The 23,386-nt window shown below is 34.8% G+C and overlaps 1 protein-coding gene across 1 annotated transcript in view; it reads right to left on the bottom strand.

Moving 5' to 3' along the window:
* The window catches only part of LOC148956601 (TATA element modulatory factor-like), a 220,073-nt gene that overhangs the window by 3,502 nt on the left and 193,185 nt on the right, over positions 1-23,386 (bottom strand). Inside the window, exons 13-16 of the mRNA XM_089091366.1 lie at positions 15,830-16,036; positions 10,195-10,324; positions 8,425-8,603; positions 5,250-5,327 (exon numbers count right to left, since the gene is read on the bottom strand). Of these exons, the coding sequence (XP_088947492.1) occupies positions 5,250-5,327; positions 8,425-8,603; positions 10,195-10,324; positions 15,830-16,036 (594 nt within the window). The remainder of the gene's footprint in view (positions 1-5,249; positions 5,328-8,424; positions 8,604-10,194; positions 10,325-15,829; positions 16,037-23,386) is intronic.

Raw genomic sequence — 23,386 nt, forward strand, 5'->3', positions numbered from 1 at the left:
TTTCTGGCTTATCGCACTCCTCTCTTCAAAGCCGAACAAAATGAGGTTTTTCTCTTTTTGTACTACGTCACCAAATCCACGCTGAGTTACTTGACTCACAACTACGGAAATCTGCTGGTCCGAAACCGAACCAATCTGATTAGAAAGTCCGTTGAGCAGGTCAGTTTTCACTTTAGGGATAACTTGTGATACTACTAAGGTAATCTCGTTCTTCAGATCTGACCGAGAACACTTTTCCAGTAGTTCAGTCTCCAAGACCGGGATTTTTTCACTTAGAGGTTTAAGAAGCGCCTGAAATTGAGCGTTCAATTCCTCCTTCAAGTCCAATTGAAAGTTTGCAAAAGAGTCAGTAACAATTCTCTGAATAACTTCCAGCGAAGCAGCTGTTCCTTTTTTGCTTACATGTGGGACAATACCAGGTTGATCCTGAGCGACAACTCATTTTCGTAAAAAGTTCGTCTTCGGGGTCTGACATATTCAAACAATCAGTGCAAACCCCCTTTTCGTAACCGTCACATAGAAGTGCGTGGCTTTCATCTTGCAGGTTAGCGTCACAGGCTGAGCAAAGATCGACTCCTTTTTGGGGCGACTGACGGTCTCTTCGAAGCAACACTCGTTTTTCGGGGAAAAAATCTTTCGGTCAGATTTGGCTATATTCCGATAACTTTGTAAAAACCAACGTGGCAACGCTCTAATTTTAGCGCTAGACAAAATCAGCACAGAAATTACTAATTTATATAAGCCACTAAACCAATACAAAATCAAAACACGTTATGTACGATACATTTGTTGTGAACTAAATAAGCACATTGGCTATTTTCCACTGATTAGCGAAATCTGAGGAAAAAATATTTTCTTTTTGGGTAATTTGATTTAACTTAGAGTAATAACAATCGTTTCCTACGGGTCAAATCATTCGCTCTTTAGCGAATTTTCGGAAGTTCAGATAAGTTTCGTATAGAATGAAGAGAAGAAAATCCTCCGTGGTTAGTGTAAAAGGTACGTCTCAATCAACAGTAATTTAGATTACAAGTGCAACGGGTGATAAACTGTTTTTATTACTGAATTCATTCGATGGATGTATAGTCTTGGCGAAATGATGCTAAAAGTTTAAGAAAATAAAATCAACACAAAAATAGGACAAAATCGAATAGCATTTTCTTACAAGAAGTTTGTTAGCAACATTTAGTTACAAATCCAATCGCAGCGCTAACACAATTCACTGCTAGAATTTCATCCTTATTTAAGCTTATAATTCCAGTGCCTCTAGAAAACTGTCCCAAGGTTACGGGCAATGTTGTCATTCCAGTATAGTTGGGGGATGGTGCCTTTTTTTCTTTTCACGAAGGTTTTATATAAAAAAAAAAAAAAAAAATAATGAAAAAAAAAAATAAATAAAAAAAATCAAGACTAGCTTAACATTCAATGTCAGCACCTTAAAAAAAAAAAACACTTTTGGGTTTGGTCTTATTAGGGACATCGCAGGTGAATTAAAACCCGAATAATGAAGGAACAATAATGGTGCAAGCTCTATGAAAATTACGCAGAAGTCAATAAAAAGTGGACAAGACATTAGTTGACTTGTTCCACTCAAGGATATTTTCTGTAGGCTTCATGTACATCTTTGGAAAGCTTTTTGACAATTGAATAATCTTATTGGTATGCTACAATAAATCTGCTGAACATATAAAATGGGCATGTCTTAAGACGAAAACTATGATTTTTAAAAAGGAAACAAATTATTGTTTTAATATTGTACTAAAACATAGTTCATTGTGTCTATTTCCAGTTATTAAAAAAGAAGTTCTCCAAAGAAAAGTAAAGATCCCTACCAAAAAAGCAATAATAATAATAGTCATATAATAATAATAGTCAATAATAGTACAGCTAAAAACGAACTGAAATCACTATGAATGAATGAGTGACACATCACATCAAACACATCAAACACAAAGGTAAGAAAAAGCTATGGCAGTAGATAAATCCTGAAACAAACAGAAATTAAAACAATAATGAAGCCAAACTTAAAAGGAATAGAAGTGACCATAAATAAGAGTCAGGCCATCATCCCCTAAACCTTTTTATGACTAGATTGTAATTCACGCTTTAATGAAAACAATTTTTCATCTGGGGAAGTGGTTTCTTTTTGTAACATCAACACAACTTCAAATTAATATTACAAGGGTAATCTGGGTTTACAAATAAGAGCTTCTGCATTCAAGATTGGGACTACACCCTTTCAACCTCTAGAACCATCTAAACTGTCGGAGCCTCATTTACGCTTTGCTGAATACGATATGTATTTCGAAGAGTATGGTTTTTATTTGTCAAAAAATCGTCAACAGAAAAAAGGAAATAACGATGATAATAAAGATTACAGAAAAAAGCTAACGAAAGTATATGGTTGTCTAAAATCCAATCATATCAATTCCCCAAAGGCCTGTTTTTATTTTCTAGTAATTTTTGATTCTTCATTGCTATAATGATAAAACGGAAACTCTTTAGTATATATTTTGTTTTCAGTAAAATGTAAATGACGCTCTTGCCTTTAGCCCTAGTAAAGCAGTAGCCGTACTCTTACTTGTGGTAATTTCCATTCTTTTTATGTTTTAATTGATAATCCATTTTGAATTCTATTCGTCTGATGACTAATCTATCCGTTCATAGCAGTGTCTGTTATCTTTGTGTTTGATGCGATTATTCATTTTAACTTTTGTTCATTTTGGATTTCCTCTATTCATTCACAGTAATATCTGTTCGTTTCTTTTCTCATTATTACTATGTGACTTTACTTCTGCACGTTTTGAGTTTTACTATGGCTTTTTACTTTTCTTTGAAAAATGTTTTTTCGAAGTTAGTTGACTTAAAATGCTCTTTATTTTTTTTTTTTGTTTTATCCCCTACATGCAGTTGACTTTTCTCGTACAATACAAATATTTTGGGAAACAAAGAGGGCTCCAGAGAGGTAATGCTCAGATGGTGAGGAAAATCAAAGGATTCGATGTTTGATACTATGAATTGTCCTTTTAAAAATTTTGTAAATAAAATTGTTTGATTTGATCGTAATTGCGCAGAACTTCATCAATTTTTAACATAAAACACAGATCGCAAATTTTGCCTCTCTAGAAATTCTTCCACGGTGCGCCACGGAAAAATTAGATTTTTTGCGAAAATGCCGTAAAATATTCGCCAAGATGAACCAGGTCTTATCTTTCAGAAAAATGGGATGTATTATTTAGCAAAAAGACAAATCAAGCATGGTCTTAAATACTGATTAGAATCTATTTTAAGTTAGACAAAAATCTTTTTTAATTCTTAGAAATTCTTGACCGAATCAACTTTAATTATTAAATATTTTCAAAAAATAACATTTTGCAACAGAGTTCAGAATCGATCAAAACATTTATAGGCCACAATTTGTTCCAGAAAGAAGGGTTCTCCCTTTCCCCCCTGAGTGCAATTGAGTCTGTGAATATTACATGCAAGAATATCAGAGTTTCTAATAATCAAATAGCTATGAGAAGGGTCCATTTCAAGAAGACGTTATATATATATATATATATATATATATATATATATATATATATATATATATATATGTATATATATATATATATATATATATATATATATATATATATATATATATATATATATATATATATATATATATATATATATATATATATATATATATATATTTATATATATATATATATATTTGGAGACATGCATGGAGGAGGGGCCTTATGTCCCAGGCAACCACCCTCCTGAAATCCTAAATTCTACTGAATTTCTGTTTTTTTTTTATTCAAATTATTAAATAAATTGTCTTCCTCCAAGCTAAGCGTTTTGTCCTAACGCTTATATCCCTTTTTTGTCTTTGGTAATCAAAAATATCGAAATTTCTATTGGGCCTTGTTAACCCATACCACAGTTTATAAAATTATCCAGTAAGTTTACCGCAAATGATTTCTGGCTCTTCATTCTCGGTGTGAACAAAAAGCTCCTCCCACTTATTTCTGCACTTATTGTCCACTTATTGGTTGAGCCGTTCAAGTGGTTTTGTCAGTACTTGTTCCATAGGTGAATATTCTTTGTCTACCCGTGAAAAGATCTAATGCCGCTTATGTTTATATCTGCAAAAACGTTCTCTGGAGCACTCGCACCTCGGTCCGGGTTTTTGTAATGGGCAAGATAGGGAAAGATCATACTGGATAATTATATAAACTGTGACCCATACATAGAACGATCATATTACGTCATCAGATATGTCGGCAAATTATCAGACAACTCAGTTGGACCGTGATGCATGTTTGGGCATCTATTAGTATTGAGGCGACCCTCTGTGCGATTGTATACCTGTTCAATTTTCGACTTGCAGTGCACTGGCCTTCTGCCATATTCTCGCGCTTATTGATTTTCAAGAATCCAAAAATTACGTTAAACCTTGGAATGAAGTACTATTTCCAGGCACCTCTGTTCGTCTTTCCAAAGAGAAAGAACAAGATGTAGCACCTAAGCCGCAGTTTTTAAAAAGCGGACGAATATAAACAAAACAATCTTCCTCTGTTCGGTGCTAGTTTTACCTTTTAATTGAATTTTCTCTTCTTGGCCCGTTCAAAAGTGTTAAGTTTTTTTTTCAATCAGATTTAATTTCTTTTTAATTAATTTTTATCCCAATTTTTTTCTCCAATTCAACGAGTTACTGTTATGACGGGTGGTTTCCCACAGATGACATCTAAATAGTAGCAGTAAAGAAAAACGTCTTTGCGGTTATTTTTTGAATGTCATCTCCCTTTTTCGCTGAAGAAGAAGCACAAACGGGATGTTTCGTTGTTATGATAAAAGACCTTTCAATTGTTAGACTCAAAACTTAGGTTGGCATGTAAAAGACAACAACAAAGAAATGACCCTTAGTATATTCACTTTTGAATGTTAAGTGTCCCTATAGTAGTAATTAATTACAAGTAGCATATTACCAATTCGTACTCTCTACAGCCACTTAAGCTCATTAATACAGTTTATGAATGGCGTAAGGTTTTAACCATCCGCAAAGAGATAGTTCATAAATCTTAAAATGGAGTTTTCTGATGTCTTTAGTAATATAATGTCGTTTTTTGCGCTAATCTTTTTCTTAAATAAATATTACCTAATATTTAGTCATTTCCAAGAGCAGAAACTATTACAAATGGATTACACGGCAAAGACGACCGATCTAGACAAAGTAGACATAACCGGTCACTTACTTGGATTTTATACGCTTCTTTGACGTCTAGTAAATCCAAACGAAGTTCCTCTGCTTCTTCAACCTTTTCTCCGTACATCTAAAATATGAGAAACTTTTTAAGGAACAAATTCAGAAGATCCGCTTTTCCTTAAATCATAAAGTTGTTCTGTCATGTGAATAAAACCCAGGAATAAATATAACGCCTAAACTAGTGCCAGGGATGGTGGTTTTAACCCCCTTTCTTTTAGTGCCAGGGATTCGTGCCTCCACCCTTTCCCTAGATGTAAGGCTCCAAAGATTCAATAAAGTTAGGTTTTAAGCTGTCTTAAAATAGAGTTGGCTCGGAGCCTGCCCCTCTTGGAATGTAAGCCTTGGCAGGGCATTGCTCAGGATTTGAGCCGGCTTTAACCAATAAATAAGTCCATGCCGTTTTTTTTTTTTTTTTCATTAAAAAAAATCACTTGCAAATTCGATATTCAAAGTATTCTCCGCCGCTAACCACAACTTGTTCCCATGTTTATGACAATTTACGGATACCATCTCAGAAAAATTCGACTGGTTTGGCCGCTATCCACAAATCAACCAATTTTCGATTGCATCATAATTGGAGAAGTGCTGGTCAGCCAGGTCATGCTGCATTGACTGGAAGAGACAGTAATCAGAAGGAGCTGTTTCTGGGCTATACTGAGGATGGGCAGGACTTCCTATTTGAGCCTTTCCAAGCATGTCTTAATGGGCGCTGCAACATGTGGCCAAGCATTGTCATGTTACAAAATAACTTTGTCATCTCTATCGGCGTATTGTGGACGTTTTTTGGTAATGCTCGGCTCAAACACGTAAATTATCGTCAGTAGACCTCCTCCGTAATAATTTCATTCGGACTCAGTAGTTCATCATACACAACATAGAGCTGTTGATGATGTCAATGACGTTGAGGATGAGGCATGGCCAGGGTATCCATGCGTTGCCTGGCGTTTTGGATTATTTTCCAAATTCTTCTCATGTTTGTGATTTGTCTTAAATGAGCATTAACTCCAATTCTTCATCTTCCGTTTTTTGGGGGGCTCCTGCATGATCCTCGTGTTCCAGGTCAAAATTGCCACATTTAACTGTGCAAGCTACTTCTGACACGTTTGTTCAGCTAAAGCATGGCTACCATTTACATTCACTAAAATACGATGGCTTTTGGAAGCATGTTTCCTTCATATTGAAGTAAAAACTCCCCGGAAAAAATTATTTCTTACAAAATTCACCATATCCGATGAAGTATAAAATATTATTTTTTACCTTTCATTTAAACAACTTATACTGACATTTATGCCTAATGACACTAGCTTCCCAATGAATGTTTGAAAATGCGGATTTATGGAATAACAAACAAGTAGCACAATCTGTTATTAAAACGGCATGAACTTATTTGGACATCTTATAATTTTGGAATTTTAGGGCTATTTTCATGAAATCCTTCAAGCCTTTTAAGTAGGGAAGGAGTGGAGGTAGGAGCTTAAAACCTCTTTCCTACACTCTAATTTGGAATATAAATCCATTCTTTTAAGTTTGAGAGGCAAGGCAAAAATTAATTTCTGTGCCTTGTTTAGGCTGTAGATACATTGCTAAAAGTTCCATCCACGTAGCTCAACCACTTTCCAAGTTAAAAAAAAGGCAACTCTTCTAAATGTTTACCTAACACATTACAGCTTCATTACAGCAGGTACCTAACCTGTCAATGGATAAGGAGGAAGAAGGGGAACAAAAATAAAACGAGGGAATCTTGGAACTTGTAACATGGTTCGTCCCAAATTCAATAAACTCTTGTACACCTTTCCCAATTTGAAGCATAAACTGACAAAAGAAATGGAATAAGCTATAGCCTGTCTCAACGCCATCTGAAAAATTAGGTTATTTTAAAAAATTAAAATATTATCTACACACACTCTTTTTTTACTATTGTGTTTTAAATCAGTATAAAACCGAAAAAGCATTGAAAAAAGTTGCCAACCAGAGACTATTAATTTAAACCTCTCAACTGAAATAAGAGGCGTTGATTGTTTATCATTATCATGGAAAAAGGTTGATGATAGCTTTGTAACATAAGACCTTTTCGGTTCAACATCCTGTCTTGCCAATTTATATTATAAGATATTTACAAGGGAATTTGGTTTTCACAACCTTTAATGTCGTAAAAACTTCAACCAGATTGGGAAAATAAGTGGTAATTTGGCAAATTGTTTGAATAGTGAAGGTGGAGGTAAAATCTGTTATGTCTATTTATAATGCAAACAATACACTTTACATATTATTGAGTTTTTTTTTCAACCTTCATTTATCACGTCGATTTCACAATCCAGATAAGGATCCATTTGCCAGATTTTAAGAAACGGAATCCAGTTCTACAATCAGGAAGGCTGGCTTTCTCACATTATGGCGAACCCATTGCCAATTTGACATTCACATTATCTTTTGAAATCCATTAAAATGGGCCTTTAATGGAAAACCTGCGTCTATTAATGTGCCTTTTTTATACGTTACCCCCCCCCCCCCTTTTTCGACGAAAAAATCCTCTTAAGTTGTGATTTACAATTTAAATTTGCAGAAACCTTTAAGAAAGAATCAAAACGGAAAAATTATTTATAAATAAAAGATGAAGATTAATTAAAGATTCATTTAAAAGATGAAGAATTTTGTCAAATCGAATATTTATATTTAAAAAGCTTTTACAAGGAAACATCTTTCAGAAAATAGTAATTCATTTAGTTTCTGTAGGCTAAGCTTCATTGGAATTGCTTTTCTAGTGTGTTCTAGCCTTCATTACCTTCCTTCCTCTTCCTCTTTGCTTTTTAGGGGAGGCAGCAATAATTTTTTGTTGATATGTTTTTTTTTCAATAAATCCTTCTTCCTCTTCTTCTTCCTCTCTCTCAAAGCCGCTGGACAAAATGAGAATTTGTTGAAGAGGCGATTTGTTCACGAGGTGCATTTAACATCAGTCAATAAATGCAGCTGAACTCAAAAGTGATGCCTTTACAATTGAGCTCGTGGCTTTTTATTTTACCCCTTGTGTTTCTATTTTTTTTGTCTTGTCTGAATTCTTATTTACTACAGAAGCGGGTTTCCAATTCAGTCACAAATTACCTGTATGCGAAGAGAAACATATTATTCTAGTATCGCTTTTTCTATATTTTTCAAGGATGACTTACCGTAAGCAAAGCATCGTATTTCACTTGAAGTTCTTCAAATTCCGGCTTTAACTCCTCAAGCTGGGCCAGTCTCTCATGAATATTTTCGTTGTCTGTCGTTAATCGGACTACTTCATTTGCGAGGGCTGTCCTTTGTCTCTCTCCGTTACTCATTTCAAACTGAAGTTGCATAATTTCACCTTACAAAAAAAAAAATATAATAAAAATGAAAAAAAAAAAATGTCATTTGCAGCTTACCAAAATGACTCAAACAGTAAAAAAAAAAGAAAAAATTAGTAAGGCAGATTATAAAATAGTACATTCTAAGTAGTTTTCAGGGACTGAGATATATTATGCATAGGAAGAAAATTTAAAATTAGGGTTGAAGCTAGCACACTCATACCCTTCAAAAAAGCGATTTTTTTTATTTATAACTAAATTCAATAGAGATAGCTTGAACCCCCCCACCCACATAGAAAAATATTTCGGGTTCATTTGCTGAAATATGGCCTATTCTTTGCCTTTCTCTAAAATAAAAACATAAGCAACATATTTATACACTAAAAGAACACACTAAGACTTTTTTTTCCTGTTGAATCAGAAATATGAATCATAACGTATTTTAATTTGAAGCAATTAAAATAAATTTTTATCTTATTTTGTACTTTGATAATATTTAACATTGTTCAGGTTTATATAGATTTACATGTATTTTGTAACCATCATAAAAATTGCTTATGTCTGTAAATTTGCTCACTAACAGAATCTTAAACTGCTTATACTTGAAACTGTTGGAGCATTGGAAAACAGGGAGCAAAATGTATTAACAAAATCGTTGATAAGATTTTAATAAGAGATTAGCAATTTTTATCAATATAATCAAAGCTATAAGAACAATTACATACGTCCACGAGTTCATTTAAGATGGGAGCTACAACTTCTTAAAATAAAAAAAAGAAGCCATAATTCAGTAAGACGCTTGTATTATCTGTATAAAAACCCTTTGGACAGCGGAAGGAGGCCTTAGGTTGGATTGGAACTGTACTGAATAATATAATCTTTCTGCGATGAAAGAAGAGCACCCGAGAGCAGTGTCATACATAATATAACTTTCATTATATTTGCTAAATAATATAGTTTTATTATAGCAGCTGACCTTTTGAGGCTCGAGTCACGGTTCGGCTAGCATGTTGAACCGACCGCACATTTTTCAGAAGTTCCCCTGCATACAGTCCTTTAATGAGAATTATCTACATTTATTCCAAGCATCTTAATGAAACTATGTCTAAAAAAAATTATTAGGTAAGATTTCGAGATCGATAGAATTTAACTGCGATGCTATTTTGATAGTTTTCAAATCAAGAAGATCCAATCATGTGTCTCACACAGATAAGAAGGATTGCTATCGTCTACGAATCAAAACTCACTTCTTGAAATATTTGTAACCACAAAATTTTCAACTGCGAGAAAAAAAAAACGGAGAAAGACACGTCTTCTTTGAACTTGAGCTGTAGCATGTCGAAAAATCAGGCAAGGTTCAATTCTAGCCCAAAAACTCCGAGAGAGGGGTCATATCATTCTTAGAAGGGAAAGAATATTCCACCGCCAACATCATCACTCTTCTTCAGTAGAGGAGTCCAGCATACACCAAGAACAAGCCACATTATTGCTACACTCCGCTTAATTTTTAAGATTTTTTTTATACGAACTATCGCAAAAAAATTTTCAGTGTAAAATAAATTCCTCTCCAAAAATAGAATACTTAGCACAGACTTAGGGCTAAAAAAGTACCTTCTTTTAGTTTGAGTTGTGATTCCAGAGTTTCCAATAATGTAGCAGCACCAAAACCCGAATGAGCAATTTCGTAGACAGTTGGCACTTTTGCAACAGGCGTAGCTGGACCACTTTCAAATACATCTTCCTGAAATATGATCCATCAGATTAATGTCTGTCAAATATATAATAAATTACTAATAGAAAATGAGAAATAGAATTTATGGTTAATACTACCTATATCAACTATTTCAATATTCCTTCAAAGAACAGCTCTTTAGCTGATTTAAACGATTTAAACAACTAGCTAAATCATTGGTTTTAATTTGAACAAAAATATAAAAAGTACAATCTCTCTCGCTGCTTTAATCCTTTTATTCGAAGCATCAATTCGAGAAAACGTTTAAGCATTTTCCCTAAACTATTCGCTGTCTCTCAGCCGTTTAAGCGCAACCCCTTTGCCAAGTCCATGTAGACGGGAAGTTGTGTCGCATCCAAGAATTGCGTGAGCAAAAGGAAGCAGTTTGAAGGTTTCAGTACCAATCTTATTAACAATGGCTTCGATATCCCAAGTTGCACCTGAAGTGGCTGTCTTAGGATCACTGTGCAAGTAAACCTTATGGTGCTCAGGAATACAATGATAAAGTAGCAACACCAACAAGTTGGCATCGTCACCGATAACTACAGTAGCCCAAGTCTTTGAACACTCATCCGCTGTAAGTACAATACGCAACTCAGAATCAGCTTTAGCCTGGACAGTTCTTAGACCTTTGCCCCGTAGATAATCAGAAAGTACATTGACGAAACGGGCTTTATTCTTTTGCACGACAGAAAATTCTTTTTTTTTGGGGGGGGGGGATCAGTCTAATTTCTGGGCTAAGCAACACTTTCCGACCAGTGACACGGTTTCTTTCAAGACGAGTCATATCTTTTGTCGAAGCAGCGTTGTCGTAGCCATCAAGAGCATTAATAGTATCTAGAAATTTTGCCCAAACATAGTTTCAGTATCGGTCTATGATATCCATAAACGCTTTTCTATTTGCCGAGGGAATCCTGCGAAGCAAAGCAACGTAGGTGCAAGTCAGACTAAGATTTTCCTCAATAGTATCAATTTCTAGAAGTCACTTGATAGCTTTTTCTAGCTCTGGTTTATTTGGCTTTCGGAACGTGCCAGAATCATCAAAAAGCGACGCAGGGTAGGAACAAAGTTCAAATGTTCAAATGAAGATTCTTCGTCCATATTCAGTTTTTTGGATACAGTTAGAAAAAGCTGAAACAGCAATGAAGGGTCTAAACAGTGGTCCCCCCCTCATTTTTTGCTTCGAAGTCATAAGGACTGCCTGATCCTTCCGTTTGAACGAATGCTCCTTCAGGGATTTCCCTACCGTTCCGTTCAGAATGTTCTTCCCGACTTACTCTGTTTTGTCGTCGTTCACATTTTCTGCAGCAGTCATGCTAGCAGCAAGGCTTCAAAGTGATACAGATCCCCCTCGAAAGGAGAAGAATGCTCGACAAAGTCAATAACTATTTGCGTGTCTTTGCTGTCCCTCTGCTGCCTTGAACTACCAGACTCTGTGTTGGTCGCTTGTGTGATACGGAACATCCATCAGTTCTTCCATCAGAAGATTAATGTGAGCACAGGCTAGACGTTCCATTACCCACAGAAGTCTCTGTACTTCCGTCATTCCTCTACCTCTAGTCAATTCGGTTGTCATTTACAGGCTTCTCATCAATTCTTGGTCTATGACCAAATCTGTAAATAAACAAACCGAAAATATGTCTGATCTTATCATAACGTGTAAGTCCTTTTGTTAAAGACTGGAATAATATTGGGCTTGCTTGTTAAAGTTTGTTCATCTGCTGTAGGTAGAGCCTCGCCGAATTCGTGTAGTTGTGATCAGCTGCTGCGAGGTAAGGGAGCATGTCGGAAACTTTTGCAAATGAAGTTTCCATTGACCTGTACATTCATCTCTGATGATATTTCGAAGAATGGCAACCATATCCATGTACTACATCCATAGTTTTCCTGTCTGAGTCTCGTGACTTCGCTCTGATTTAAAAGCCGACAGAGAAGCTCGTCCATTCATTACTTTCTCATATAGGTCTTTGATTTGGCTAAGCTCAACCGTATTCAGTACAAGTTCTGTATTCAATTCAAGTTCTGCATCCGAATCTTCGTCTACAAGTTCCTTCATCAGAATCGAGTGAAGTGCTGCGTCTACAATGGTATGGGCTCCAGTGCTCGAGAAATCACCTTACCTCTTAGAAGATGAGGAACTGTATCGGAAGCGTACATCAATTTAAAGATTTTTTTCAGTCCAGATCCATCCATCAAAGATCCAATGGCACCAACAAAACTCATGAGGGTGTGGAATCCTCCTAGTCTAACCACTACTTTTGCAACGCTACTTCCAGGTCCTTCTGCAGCAATAGTCTTCATGTGCTTCCACCACAACAGCTGGTCAAAGGTTACGATATAGGTCAAAGGTGCCAGATATAATTGACCTACCTAAAGCAGTTTTTGCAGTTTAAGTTTTGAAAGGATCAATAACCAAACTAGGAATTCTTCCTTGGGACATGGTGGTTAAATGGCACACCAAATGGTGTCTGAATAATTGAGAGTGTCCATAACAGAAAACTTAGCTAGGAGGTGGTTTTTCAGCCCCCCTTTCCCCCCAAAAAAACAACAACACCAAAACAGACCAAACCCAGAAAAATTATCCACTAATCAAAATCCAATGCAAATGCTGTCTTGTTTACTAGGCTATAAATTTCCTTGAGGGGCACTACTCCTCAAGGAGACCCTACAGCACTGTTAGCAGTCACGGGTTTGGTTAGAAAAACTCGTGAAAGGTCAACACTGATACCACTATGAGGACACGCAAGCAGGATTCCCCGTCAGGGATAGGGGCGGAGAAGGGAGCTTATGACGGAGCGGAGAAGACCCCAATCCATTTCATAATGCCGGAACAGCTTCAGCCTTTTATACCCAGCCTATCCTCATCAAGGACTTCGTCAAGCTTGGTCCTAAGCTTGTTTTTACCTTTTATTATCATTAGTTTTTTATGTATGCCCATAATTCTGTCCAAATCAAGCTATGCTGTATTTTCATAATTTTACTAAAAAGCGAAAATAAAAGTCGTGAAGCATTTCACAGTAACAGGTGTTTTGAAGACTTAAATGAGCAAAACATGCACATGTACTAGGATTAATAACATACATATTATAACGAAATAACGTAAAAAAGCCTGAAACCCCTCAAAAGTCCTTAAAATCCTGAACATTCGCAACTATTTCTTCTGTATCTCTGGTTCAACAAACCCATAAACTCCGTTAGGGTAAAAATTTGAACTGATTTGATAGCACAATGATTAATAAAGCTTTACATCTTCTTTGGCCTTCATTTTTTGGCTTCACAGCCCTTAATCTATAGCTTGCAATTATCCAATTTTGACTTTTTCCTCGATTCTGGTTTTCGTTCTTTTTTACACTTTTTTGTCAAATAATTTTCGGTTAATTTTCAATAAGATGCAGTGAAACATTTGTGCTCCAGCTATGGCTGACTCACCTTACTCTAATGGACTAAATAAATATCTGCAAATAGGATCAGTGGATATGGGCCCCTCAGATTCAGAGCAGCAATGTCAGACGATTTACTCTGTAATATTCAGTTGATTTAGGGAAACTAAGAAGATTTAGGGAGTTTTAGTACTCCATATGCGCAAATACGGCCATTAGGTGTAGAATCCAAGGACTCTACCGAGTCCTGTCCTATCATTTAAACCACAATAATTTCAAAGGCGATTGAGGGGGGAGTGTATTATCCATTTCATAATACATGGTATAGGACTTCTAAGAGGTTCGACGTGTAGGGCACATTAAAGAGATTTAGGAATCATTGTGGAATCAATAATACGCCATAATTTTATTATAGCGTATACTTCACAATACTCTCTAAGAGGATTTAGTGACTAAGGGGATTTAAAGAGCATCATGGAGTCCATAATTTGTGCAAATACGACTAGCGGATAAAGAGGCCAATAATTCCTAGAAGTCCTATCCAATTATTCATTCCAGAATACCCTCTAAAGAGATTCAGAAGAATTTGGAGGGCATTATGGAATCCATTTTATATGCGAAGACGACCAGTAGAAACCAACCCCGAGGAGTCCCATTGCACTATTTATTCCATAATATTCTTTAAGAAAATATAAGAAATATTAAAGAATTCATAACAGGCAAATCAAACGATCAGCAAATGAGGACCCTGGGGACCTCTCAAGAGATTTATGGGGATAAGATGATTTAGGGAGCATTATGGAGTCAATAACATGCTACATAGTAAATGCAGACATGATCAGCGGATAAGGACCATTGAAGATTTTTTGGACTCCTATGCTATCCTTTATTCCACAGTACTCTAATAATAGGAATTTAGGGGGCCCAAGGGGGTTTGAGGTGTATAATGAAGCCATTAATGCAAGTAAGCATGACTAATGGATAAAAGCCCAGGGGAATCTCAGGAGTCGAAACCAACAATTTACTCCATAATTTCTGGGAGATTTAGGGGACTAAGGACATTTAAGGAGTAGAATCGATTATATAATAATTAACAATACACGCAAATATAGAAAGTCGGTAAAGACTCCGAAAACTCTTAAGAATTCTAGCCTAGGATCTGCATAAAACCAGCAGTTTACTCCATAATTTTCAGGAGATTCAGGGGAACTAAGGACATCTAAGGAGTCCATAATACTCTCCTTATAGGAATTTAGGGGGACTAAGGGGGTTGAGGTGTATAATGAAGTCGGTAATGCAAGTAAATATGAATAATGGATAAAGGCCCAGGAGAATCTCAGGAGTCGAAACCAACAATTTACTCCATAATTTCTGGGAAATTTAGGGGACTAAGGAAATTTAAGGAGTAGAATCGATTATATAATAATTGAAAATACACGCAAATATAGCAAGTCGTAAAGACTCCGAAAACTCTTAAGAATTCTAGCCTACGATCTGCATGTATTGTTCAATAATTATTACAAATAATTTCACCTCTAATAATTACACGGCTACATATACCAATATAATTGATAATTGACAAACCTCTACAATTGACAAACAAAGATAATTGACAAACCTCTACAAAGAATAAAAAATGCGGATAATGCAGAATAAAAGCCATCCCTTGAACTGCTGGTTTCAAGGAATGGCTATAATTTTAATAAGTGTTGAAATATTTCAGGTCAAAGCATAGAGCTTGTCTTTCATTTTTTTTTGTTATATGAAATGGCCTTTCTGCTCCCTTATGTAAATTTAAACAATATATCAAAAGCGATGCTAAAGTTTAAAAAAAGACATAAGATTTACTTACTTTTCTTTTTTTTCTTAATTGGTTATTATTATAAAAATAAGAATTCAAAGGAATTTAAACATAAGTGAAAATACCTGTTGTCAGTCACTACCTTTGTTTATGTTCAGTAAGAATGAGACCTCTTCGCCCCAGAGAGCTAAATGGTTATAGCTCATCGAAATTACGATTTATTTTAACTTTCATGAAAGTTTGTTCGCTAATTTATACTTGCTTTTTGTTAATAAAATTTTATTTTTGTAAATCGAGTAGCCTACATTAGATAAATTATACAAATGAACCTACCTCGTTTCCCCATGGATCCCGAGTGTGCGCTTCTTGGCCTGAGCTCCCTTCTGATATCGAAATTCTTCCTAAGCTAGGTGTAGGACTACTTGTCCTAGACTGGAATGAAGTATTATGGAGCAAATCTGATTGTCTGGAAAAGGAAACTTGGCTATGACCTTGAGCTAGAAGGTTGCCAATACTTCTATCCCTCTCTAATAACTGCTCCTAAAATAACAACGAAAGGTTAAACTATAATATAAGATGACGCATAGCTGCATACATGGTTGCTTGCAACGAAACTCATGAGTGTAGCTGAGCGCACCAATCAATTTGATCGGGATCGGAAGCGAAATACACATTGAGCCAGCTATTATATGGGGGGGACCAGGTTCCTTATTCCTCGTTGTTTATGGTAAACCCTGTACATAATTTAGTAAAGCCTCCAATGAATCAAAACCCATTAAACGAAATTAAAATATTTATCCACAATAACCCTTTATATTGCATGCACTGCGAATATATTTAGGACGAATGCGCCATCTGTACCAGTATGTCCTCTGAAACAGTTTTTTTCATCATTTGTAAATTGATTGCCTATATTAGAATTTCTAAGAACATATTGTCCTTTTATGGTCTAAATTGTTTTTTTTTGGCAAAAAAAACAAAAAAAAAACAAAAAAAAAAAATGTCAGATGAGAGCTTCAGTGTGGTACAGCCTTTTTTGCTTAAATTGTAGCGTTCGATTTCCATTCGGATGATCTCCCTCTCGATATACTACCACTACCGGTTCTATTCAATCACCCCTGAAGGAAGAAAACGAACGAAATAAACACTTATCTATAACCATTATTCTCGGGAAAAAATCGAAATTTTGTTGAGGTTTTTTTGTTCAAAAGGGCCTTGAAACAGGTGATCCAGGGCTCCCGGCATGCTGAGTTTTATGGTGTAATTTTGTCAAGAACACATACCTTTTTCGGAGATGTTTTCTCACCCTTTTGTAAAATTATACAAGTTTTACTACACCAATAAAATATGATGGATTACGTTAAACCTAACGAACTTAGCATATTTGGACTCAGCACAAACAACAAAACCCTTTAATGTATATGTTGTTTTCAAACCTCTGTGTTTTAGAGTTTCGATTCGTATTGCGACAGGTCACTCTTTACTCCCGTTCTTGAGCATGAACGGGTTTGATGCTAACTGAAACATTTTCTTTTTTGATTTCTTGGTAGTTAGAAAATTTTAGATTCCAACTTTCATTGATATGTCTGAAATTTTCCCATTTTCACGTATCTTACAAAATATTTAAACCGGAACTATGTACCCAAATCGTTTTTTAGAAGTATTTTGGCATTGGTGACGATGCTCTTTCACAGATTAAATAAATAAAACAAGCTTTTCTTAAGTGAAAGTAAGGAGCGACATTAAAACTTAAAACGAACAGAAATTATTCCGTATATGAAAGGGGCTGTCCCCTCCTCAATACCTCGCTCTTTACGGTAAAATTTTTTATTGTTTAAAAAAAATGAAGTTGTGTGAAAGATTCAAACGTTAGCGTAAAGAGCCAGGCATTGAGGAGGGGACAGCCCCTTTCATATGCGGAATAATTTCTGTTCGTTTTACGCTGTAATGTTGATTCTTACTTTAAGTTGAATAAACTTGTTTTTTTTTATTTAGCTTCTGAACATTTTTGTATTAATGTAGTTTTGATTTTGAATCACAGTAAATGAATGAGTAAAAACAAATTTGCATATTAATTTTACCTCTTTTTTCTGGCTAAATGGCTTTCTCGAAATTTTGTTCTAACGTAACTTACGAATTAACTTACGTAACGAACTTCTATATTCGTATGTTTTATTACATATATTAGGGAGTTTGCCCCCTAGTCAATAGCTTGCTCTTTACGCTAAAGTTCGAATTTTGTTCAAATCACAAACCCCTGAATCACAAAGGCCGGTTAATTAGAATAGATAGCTTTTTTAAAACCACTAAAAACTAAACTTTAGCAAAATGGGCGAGGTACTGACTAGGGGACAAATCCCCTCATATACGTAACAAGTTTTATTCGTTTTAAGTTTTAATGTTGCTCCTTACTTTCAGTTGAAAAAAACTTGTTTTTTTATATTTAATTTCTGATCGTTTTTTAGATAATGCTGGGAAATCCGGCACACCCTTCATAGAAATGTCCCTTCCCCCTTCATAGAAATGTCACTTCCCCCAAGGAAACATCCTCCATGGAAGGATCCTCCCCCGTTGGAGGGGCGTGGGAGGGGGCCAAGTTGCCCTCCAATTTTTTTGGTCACTTAAAAAGGGCACTAGAACTTTTAACTTCCGTTCAAATGAGCTCTCTCACGATATTCTAGGACTTCTGGATCGATACGATCACACCTGGAAAAAAAAAAAAAAAAAAAACACGCATCCGTGATCTTTCTTCTGACAAAAAAAAACAAAATTCCACATTTTTGCAGATAAGAGCTTGAAACTTTCGCAATAGGGTTTTCTGATACGCTGAATCCAATGGTGTGATTTTCATTAAAGTTCAATGACTTTTTGAGGGTGTTTCCCCCTTTTTTCAAAAATAAGGCAAATTTTCTCAGGCGCGTAAGACTTTTGATGGGTAAAACTAAACTTAATGAAACTTATATACTTGAAATCAGCATAAAAATCTGATTCTATTGATGTATCTATGGGTATCAAAATTCAGGTTTTTAGAGTTTCGGTTACTATTGAGCCGGGTCGCTTCTTACTTACAGTTCGTTACCACGAACTGTTTGATATACAGACAAACTCATCTTCAAGAGCTCTTTGTATTACTTACAAGGCAGCAAATAAAAAGCTAGACATACAAAAAAAAAATCAAAAAACTAACCATTTGATCCAATTGGCGAACACAAACCATGAAATAATAAAATGCATTTAAAACCAAATCACAATTTCAAAAGTTAAAAGATAGTTTTCCCCCATTCTGGATGTCATAATATGTTTTTGGTAATCAAAAGTTGAGTGGACCTCGTGGAGGTTATTCTTTTTTATGCTGGTCATAAAAGTAAACGGGATCTTAAATCTCCCTACTTTTTCACAGAGGAAAAAAGAGTCAAACTTCTCAAGCTAAAACATTATTTTCAGGAAAGCGAATAAAAAAAATATCCTAAATACGCAAAACAACCTTCTCTAGAAATTTATCTGGTTCTCAAAAATAAACTATAAAATAACAAAATGCACTTAATAGTGGCAAACACAGTAAAAAACGACCTTCAGTAACCATGAAAAGTTTAAACGTGATATTCAATGACTGCTAACATACTTAAATCTATTTTTGTAACATTAACTTACAGTAGGACTAGCGGGAGATTATATAATTTTTTTATACTAATTGTAAAAATTAAAAGAATCTTCCGGTTTGTATTTAGTGTGCAAGATTTTTCTACGTCATTTTTATGCGGTACAGCAATTTTGGTACCACGATCCAAAAGCTGAGATTTAAGTTAATTCATTTACCGAATTGATTTTTGAAACTTGTTCAGCATTTTGATTGGAAAAAGTTAAAAAAGTGTAAAATACATGCAAAAATAGGACACATTTTCTATTTTTTAGACAAATTTGGATTGTTCTGTAAGAAAAAGTATAAATACTACCACAGTTTTGGATCGGTGAAATGATAAATCTAGTCCTTCCGGTGTCATTTACAGACGTAAACTTGTCACAAAATTGTAGGTTCTTTATATACCTCTTTAAAACTAATATGTCTAAAATAAAGAAGTTTGGATGGGGGGAGGGGCAAACTGATATCTAGAAATTTAAGCCAGGACTGGGGCCGGGGGTACTTCGGAATTTCAAATCACAACCTAATAATATAATTCAATTTTACTTGAAAAATAAAGCAGATTTTGTCTGGAAATCAGTAAAATATACCTTGTTTATATACGTAGATGTTGGCCTATGTAAAGATTATTGTCCTGCAAAGGCCACTGTTAATTGCCAAAGAAACGATCATTAAAAAAAAAAACCATCAGCCCGAAAAGTTAAAAAAAACTAATTCATCTGGAACTAAGTCTCCTTTCATGGGGGCACCAGGAGCAGGGTTACCAACCACTGGGTTACAACCATTTCAAATGAAAAGTGTTCAAGAAGGAAGACGAAGTTACCAACTACTGACGTTCAAATTGAATGAATAAAAACAACCAAAAAATAGTGATTTTCACTCTTCCGCTTCCCCTCTGAGGTAAAAAAAAGAATACATTTCACACGAAAAGTGTTCAAGTTGACAACCCTGACCAGGAGTGCATTCAAAACTTTATGGAGTAACCTTAGAACCTCAAATCATGCCAATGATCTAAAGGAGAAATAAAGGCAAACTAAATAAGATGAGATGAACTTGGGGATTATTATTTCACATTATTTATTTATTCAGTAAATAATATTCAAAGGGAACCCTTGGATTTTGCGTGCTTTAACAAACAATCTTTAAAAACTAACAATTTTTTCGTCTCGCATTTTTGTGGTACGATAAGAAATGACAGCTGAAGATGCAATTTGTTTTATGTTTGGCTGAATGTGTTTTGCTTCTGGACAAATGAAGACGAGAGTAATCTTTTTTGCTATGCATGACATTTGACACAAAAAATCATAAACAATAACAATGATAATTATTTACTTTTTACCCACGTTATATCACTGTAAAAACAACAGAGCAACAAAAAACAAAAGAAACAAAAAGGTAAACAAAACAACAAAAAAGACAAACAAAACACAAGAAAAAAAACTGCGAAAACAACCACAATAAGAAAGACTAATAAAGAAAAAAAAAATCAAACCATTAGAATCATGACTAGCAAGCAATCTGATTAGACTTAGAACCCAAAGTAAAAACAACATTTTTGGACAGCTTATATACACTTTCAAGACTATTTATAAAACCGTTTCCAAAATGGAAATATGTAACTGTCAATGGAGATGCTGCTTATATTCACGACCCTTCAAAATGGAGAAAGGGAAGGGATTGGGTTGTAGGACACTGAGTTCTGTTATGAAAATAAAACATCATGAATTAAAGTCAATTGTGAAAATAGGGCCTCCCTAAAGAAACTGAAATGAAGTCTTGTAAGAATAATGTGAATCTTTTTACAATAAGTACTACATATCGGCAACAAATCGCTAGCTACAAGCAGAGGTTAGAGTCCTCTATGAAACAGAAAACTAAGGTCAGAACAAGAGGAATTTAGCTAAAGCAAGTCGACACATTTTTCGTCAAATGTAACTGTTATAGAATAGCTTTCTTCTTTACTTCTTAATATCTTGAAAAACTGACTTTAAACTGAGATTCCACTACTATTACTAACAAGTCACTTCAGCACCCAGCCACCTGAGGCCAATTAAGGCGCACACGCTCCTCCTCCATCCCAATCTATTCAACGCTTCCCTTTTTACACCCTCCCATGAAGTCACTTTTTTCTTTAAATCCTCTCTCCGCTCTCTTCCCACCCCATTGGGGGACGACCTAATGTTCATCTGGCCAAAAAAGATGAGCTTTGGCAATCTGTCATCCTTCATCCACAGAACCTATCCTAACTTTGTAACCTTTTTTTGATTATAGCCCTAGAAAGTGGGATAGACTCACACTTTTATTACAGCTTACTGTTTGACACGCAGTCAATTAGACCACAAACACCCAGGGTCTGGGCTATTCTACACTTTATATCTTCACTGCATCCATCATCTTTGCTAATAACAACCTACCCAGGCAAGTGAAGCTATCCGTTTAATCAATCTTCTCGTTACCCAACATTACATATTCACCTTCATTTATTCCCAGTCTTAACACAGAAATTGACGACCAAATACTAACATTTAGCCCCTTGAAATCAAAAGCGAGAGAGCCAAAATTTTCAAAATCTTCTGGTCCGTCGTTTGTAGTCTTCTAATTAAAAATTTTGAGCCTGCTTTTTATGGAAAATTTAATATTTCTCATCTTTCTTAACGTAACTTCACCGACAATTAAAGCCCAGCGATACGAGGTCTTCCGGAAATTAATAATAATAATAAAAGAAGGTTTAATAATCATAAATACAAACTTTCAGTGGAAAACTCACAAGTGCTAGATTTAAAACCTTCGACAAAATGTTAAATTTAGAGTTTCACAATTTATAACTTTTAATCTTGCGAACCGTCAATGCTATACAGTTAATATGTTTACACATTTCTTAGACTTAAGCAAAAATACGGGGTTATTATTTTGAGCAATACCCATTAAAAAGAATTTCGGGAATATTTGTTGGCTATACCATTCGCCCCAGTTTAAAAAACTGCATTTGGAGCAAACTTTAACGAAGTTTCACCCAAAATTCACATAAAGGTGGGCACAAAATATCGCGACATTCTAGTTTAGCTTAGGGCAGGAATGAAATAATGATATGTTTGCTAATCATGACAAAAAAGATGCATTTCCTGTCTTTTTTACAAAATGTAAGTTATTCAATATGCGAGATTAACCATTATTCAATAAATAAATTACAAATAACATTAACTACTTTCCTTAATTAAATTATTTTCTGTTAAAATTTTATATTTCTTCAAGCACGTTTTGAAATTTAATTATATTTTTTGATTCAATCATGAAGTTTTAATATTAAAGGAAAATGGTTTATAAACCGTAAATACATAAGATCTTTTTTTTATAGGAAAACAAAAATTCTTCTCATAAATTGTGCAATACGCAACCTCATGTCCAAAAATGTTTGTAGCCATTAACTATTAAAACTTGTATACTTTGTAACTTGAGGTACATTCCAGACGACAGTTATATCTTATGATGGTTAATGTTTCAATTATATAAAGGTTATAAGGAACTAATATATTTGTAGATTTGATGTAATATGAACATACAAGGTATTCAATTTACAGGGAATACTATATCCCCCAAAAAGTGAATTTGCAAAGTATGAGTGTATGAGAGTCTAGTTTACAAATATATACAAATACTTTTAATCAGAAAAACAAAATCTTCTTGCAAGTTTTAAACACATCAACTCGTGCCAACAGAGGTTTTCAGGCTTTTCCTTAACTATAACTGCAGATAACAGATTATGTAAGAGGTATAGTTATAAGGAGTATCAAACCTCAGCAAGAGTCTAGTTTATAAAGTGGTTAGCACTAGTTTACACACTTGAAATATATAAATATGTTTTATCAAGAAAAGAAACATTCTTCTTAAAAGTTTTTATACACAGGAGGTCGTGTCCATGGAGGATACTTTCAAAATATTTGATTTTTGGATAATCTTACAACTATAATTAACACCGAAAGTACAGCACTAATTTCAAGGTATTTATTAGTTTCAGATCCGTCCGTTTATCAAGCCACAATAATGATATCATCTAGAATTTTTCTGAGAGAACGATCTAAACTTGCTTAAAAAGTAGAAGATTCTTCCTGTCCTTATATGTTTTTTGCGCCTTTTTAAGGTAGATTCAGGTGGATTCCTATCTAAACAAAAATAAAAAGCAAATTTAAAAATTAAGGTGGAAAAAACTGGATCTCACTTATCGAATAATACCAGAATTGGCGTCTTCCGTT

This window comes from Artemia sp. Qi Xiang Cuo, chromosome 1, assembly GCF_049724085.1.
Source record: "Artemia sp. Qi Xiang Cuo chromosome 1, ASM4972408v1, whole genome shotgun sequence".
Lineage (NCBI taxonomy): Eukaryota > Metazoa > Arthropoda > Branchiopoda > Anostraca > Artemiidae > Artemia > Artemia sp. Qi Xiang Cuo.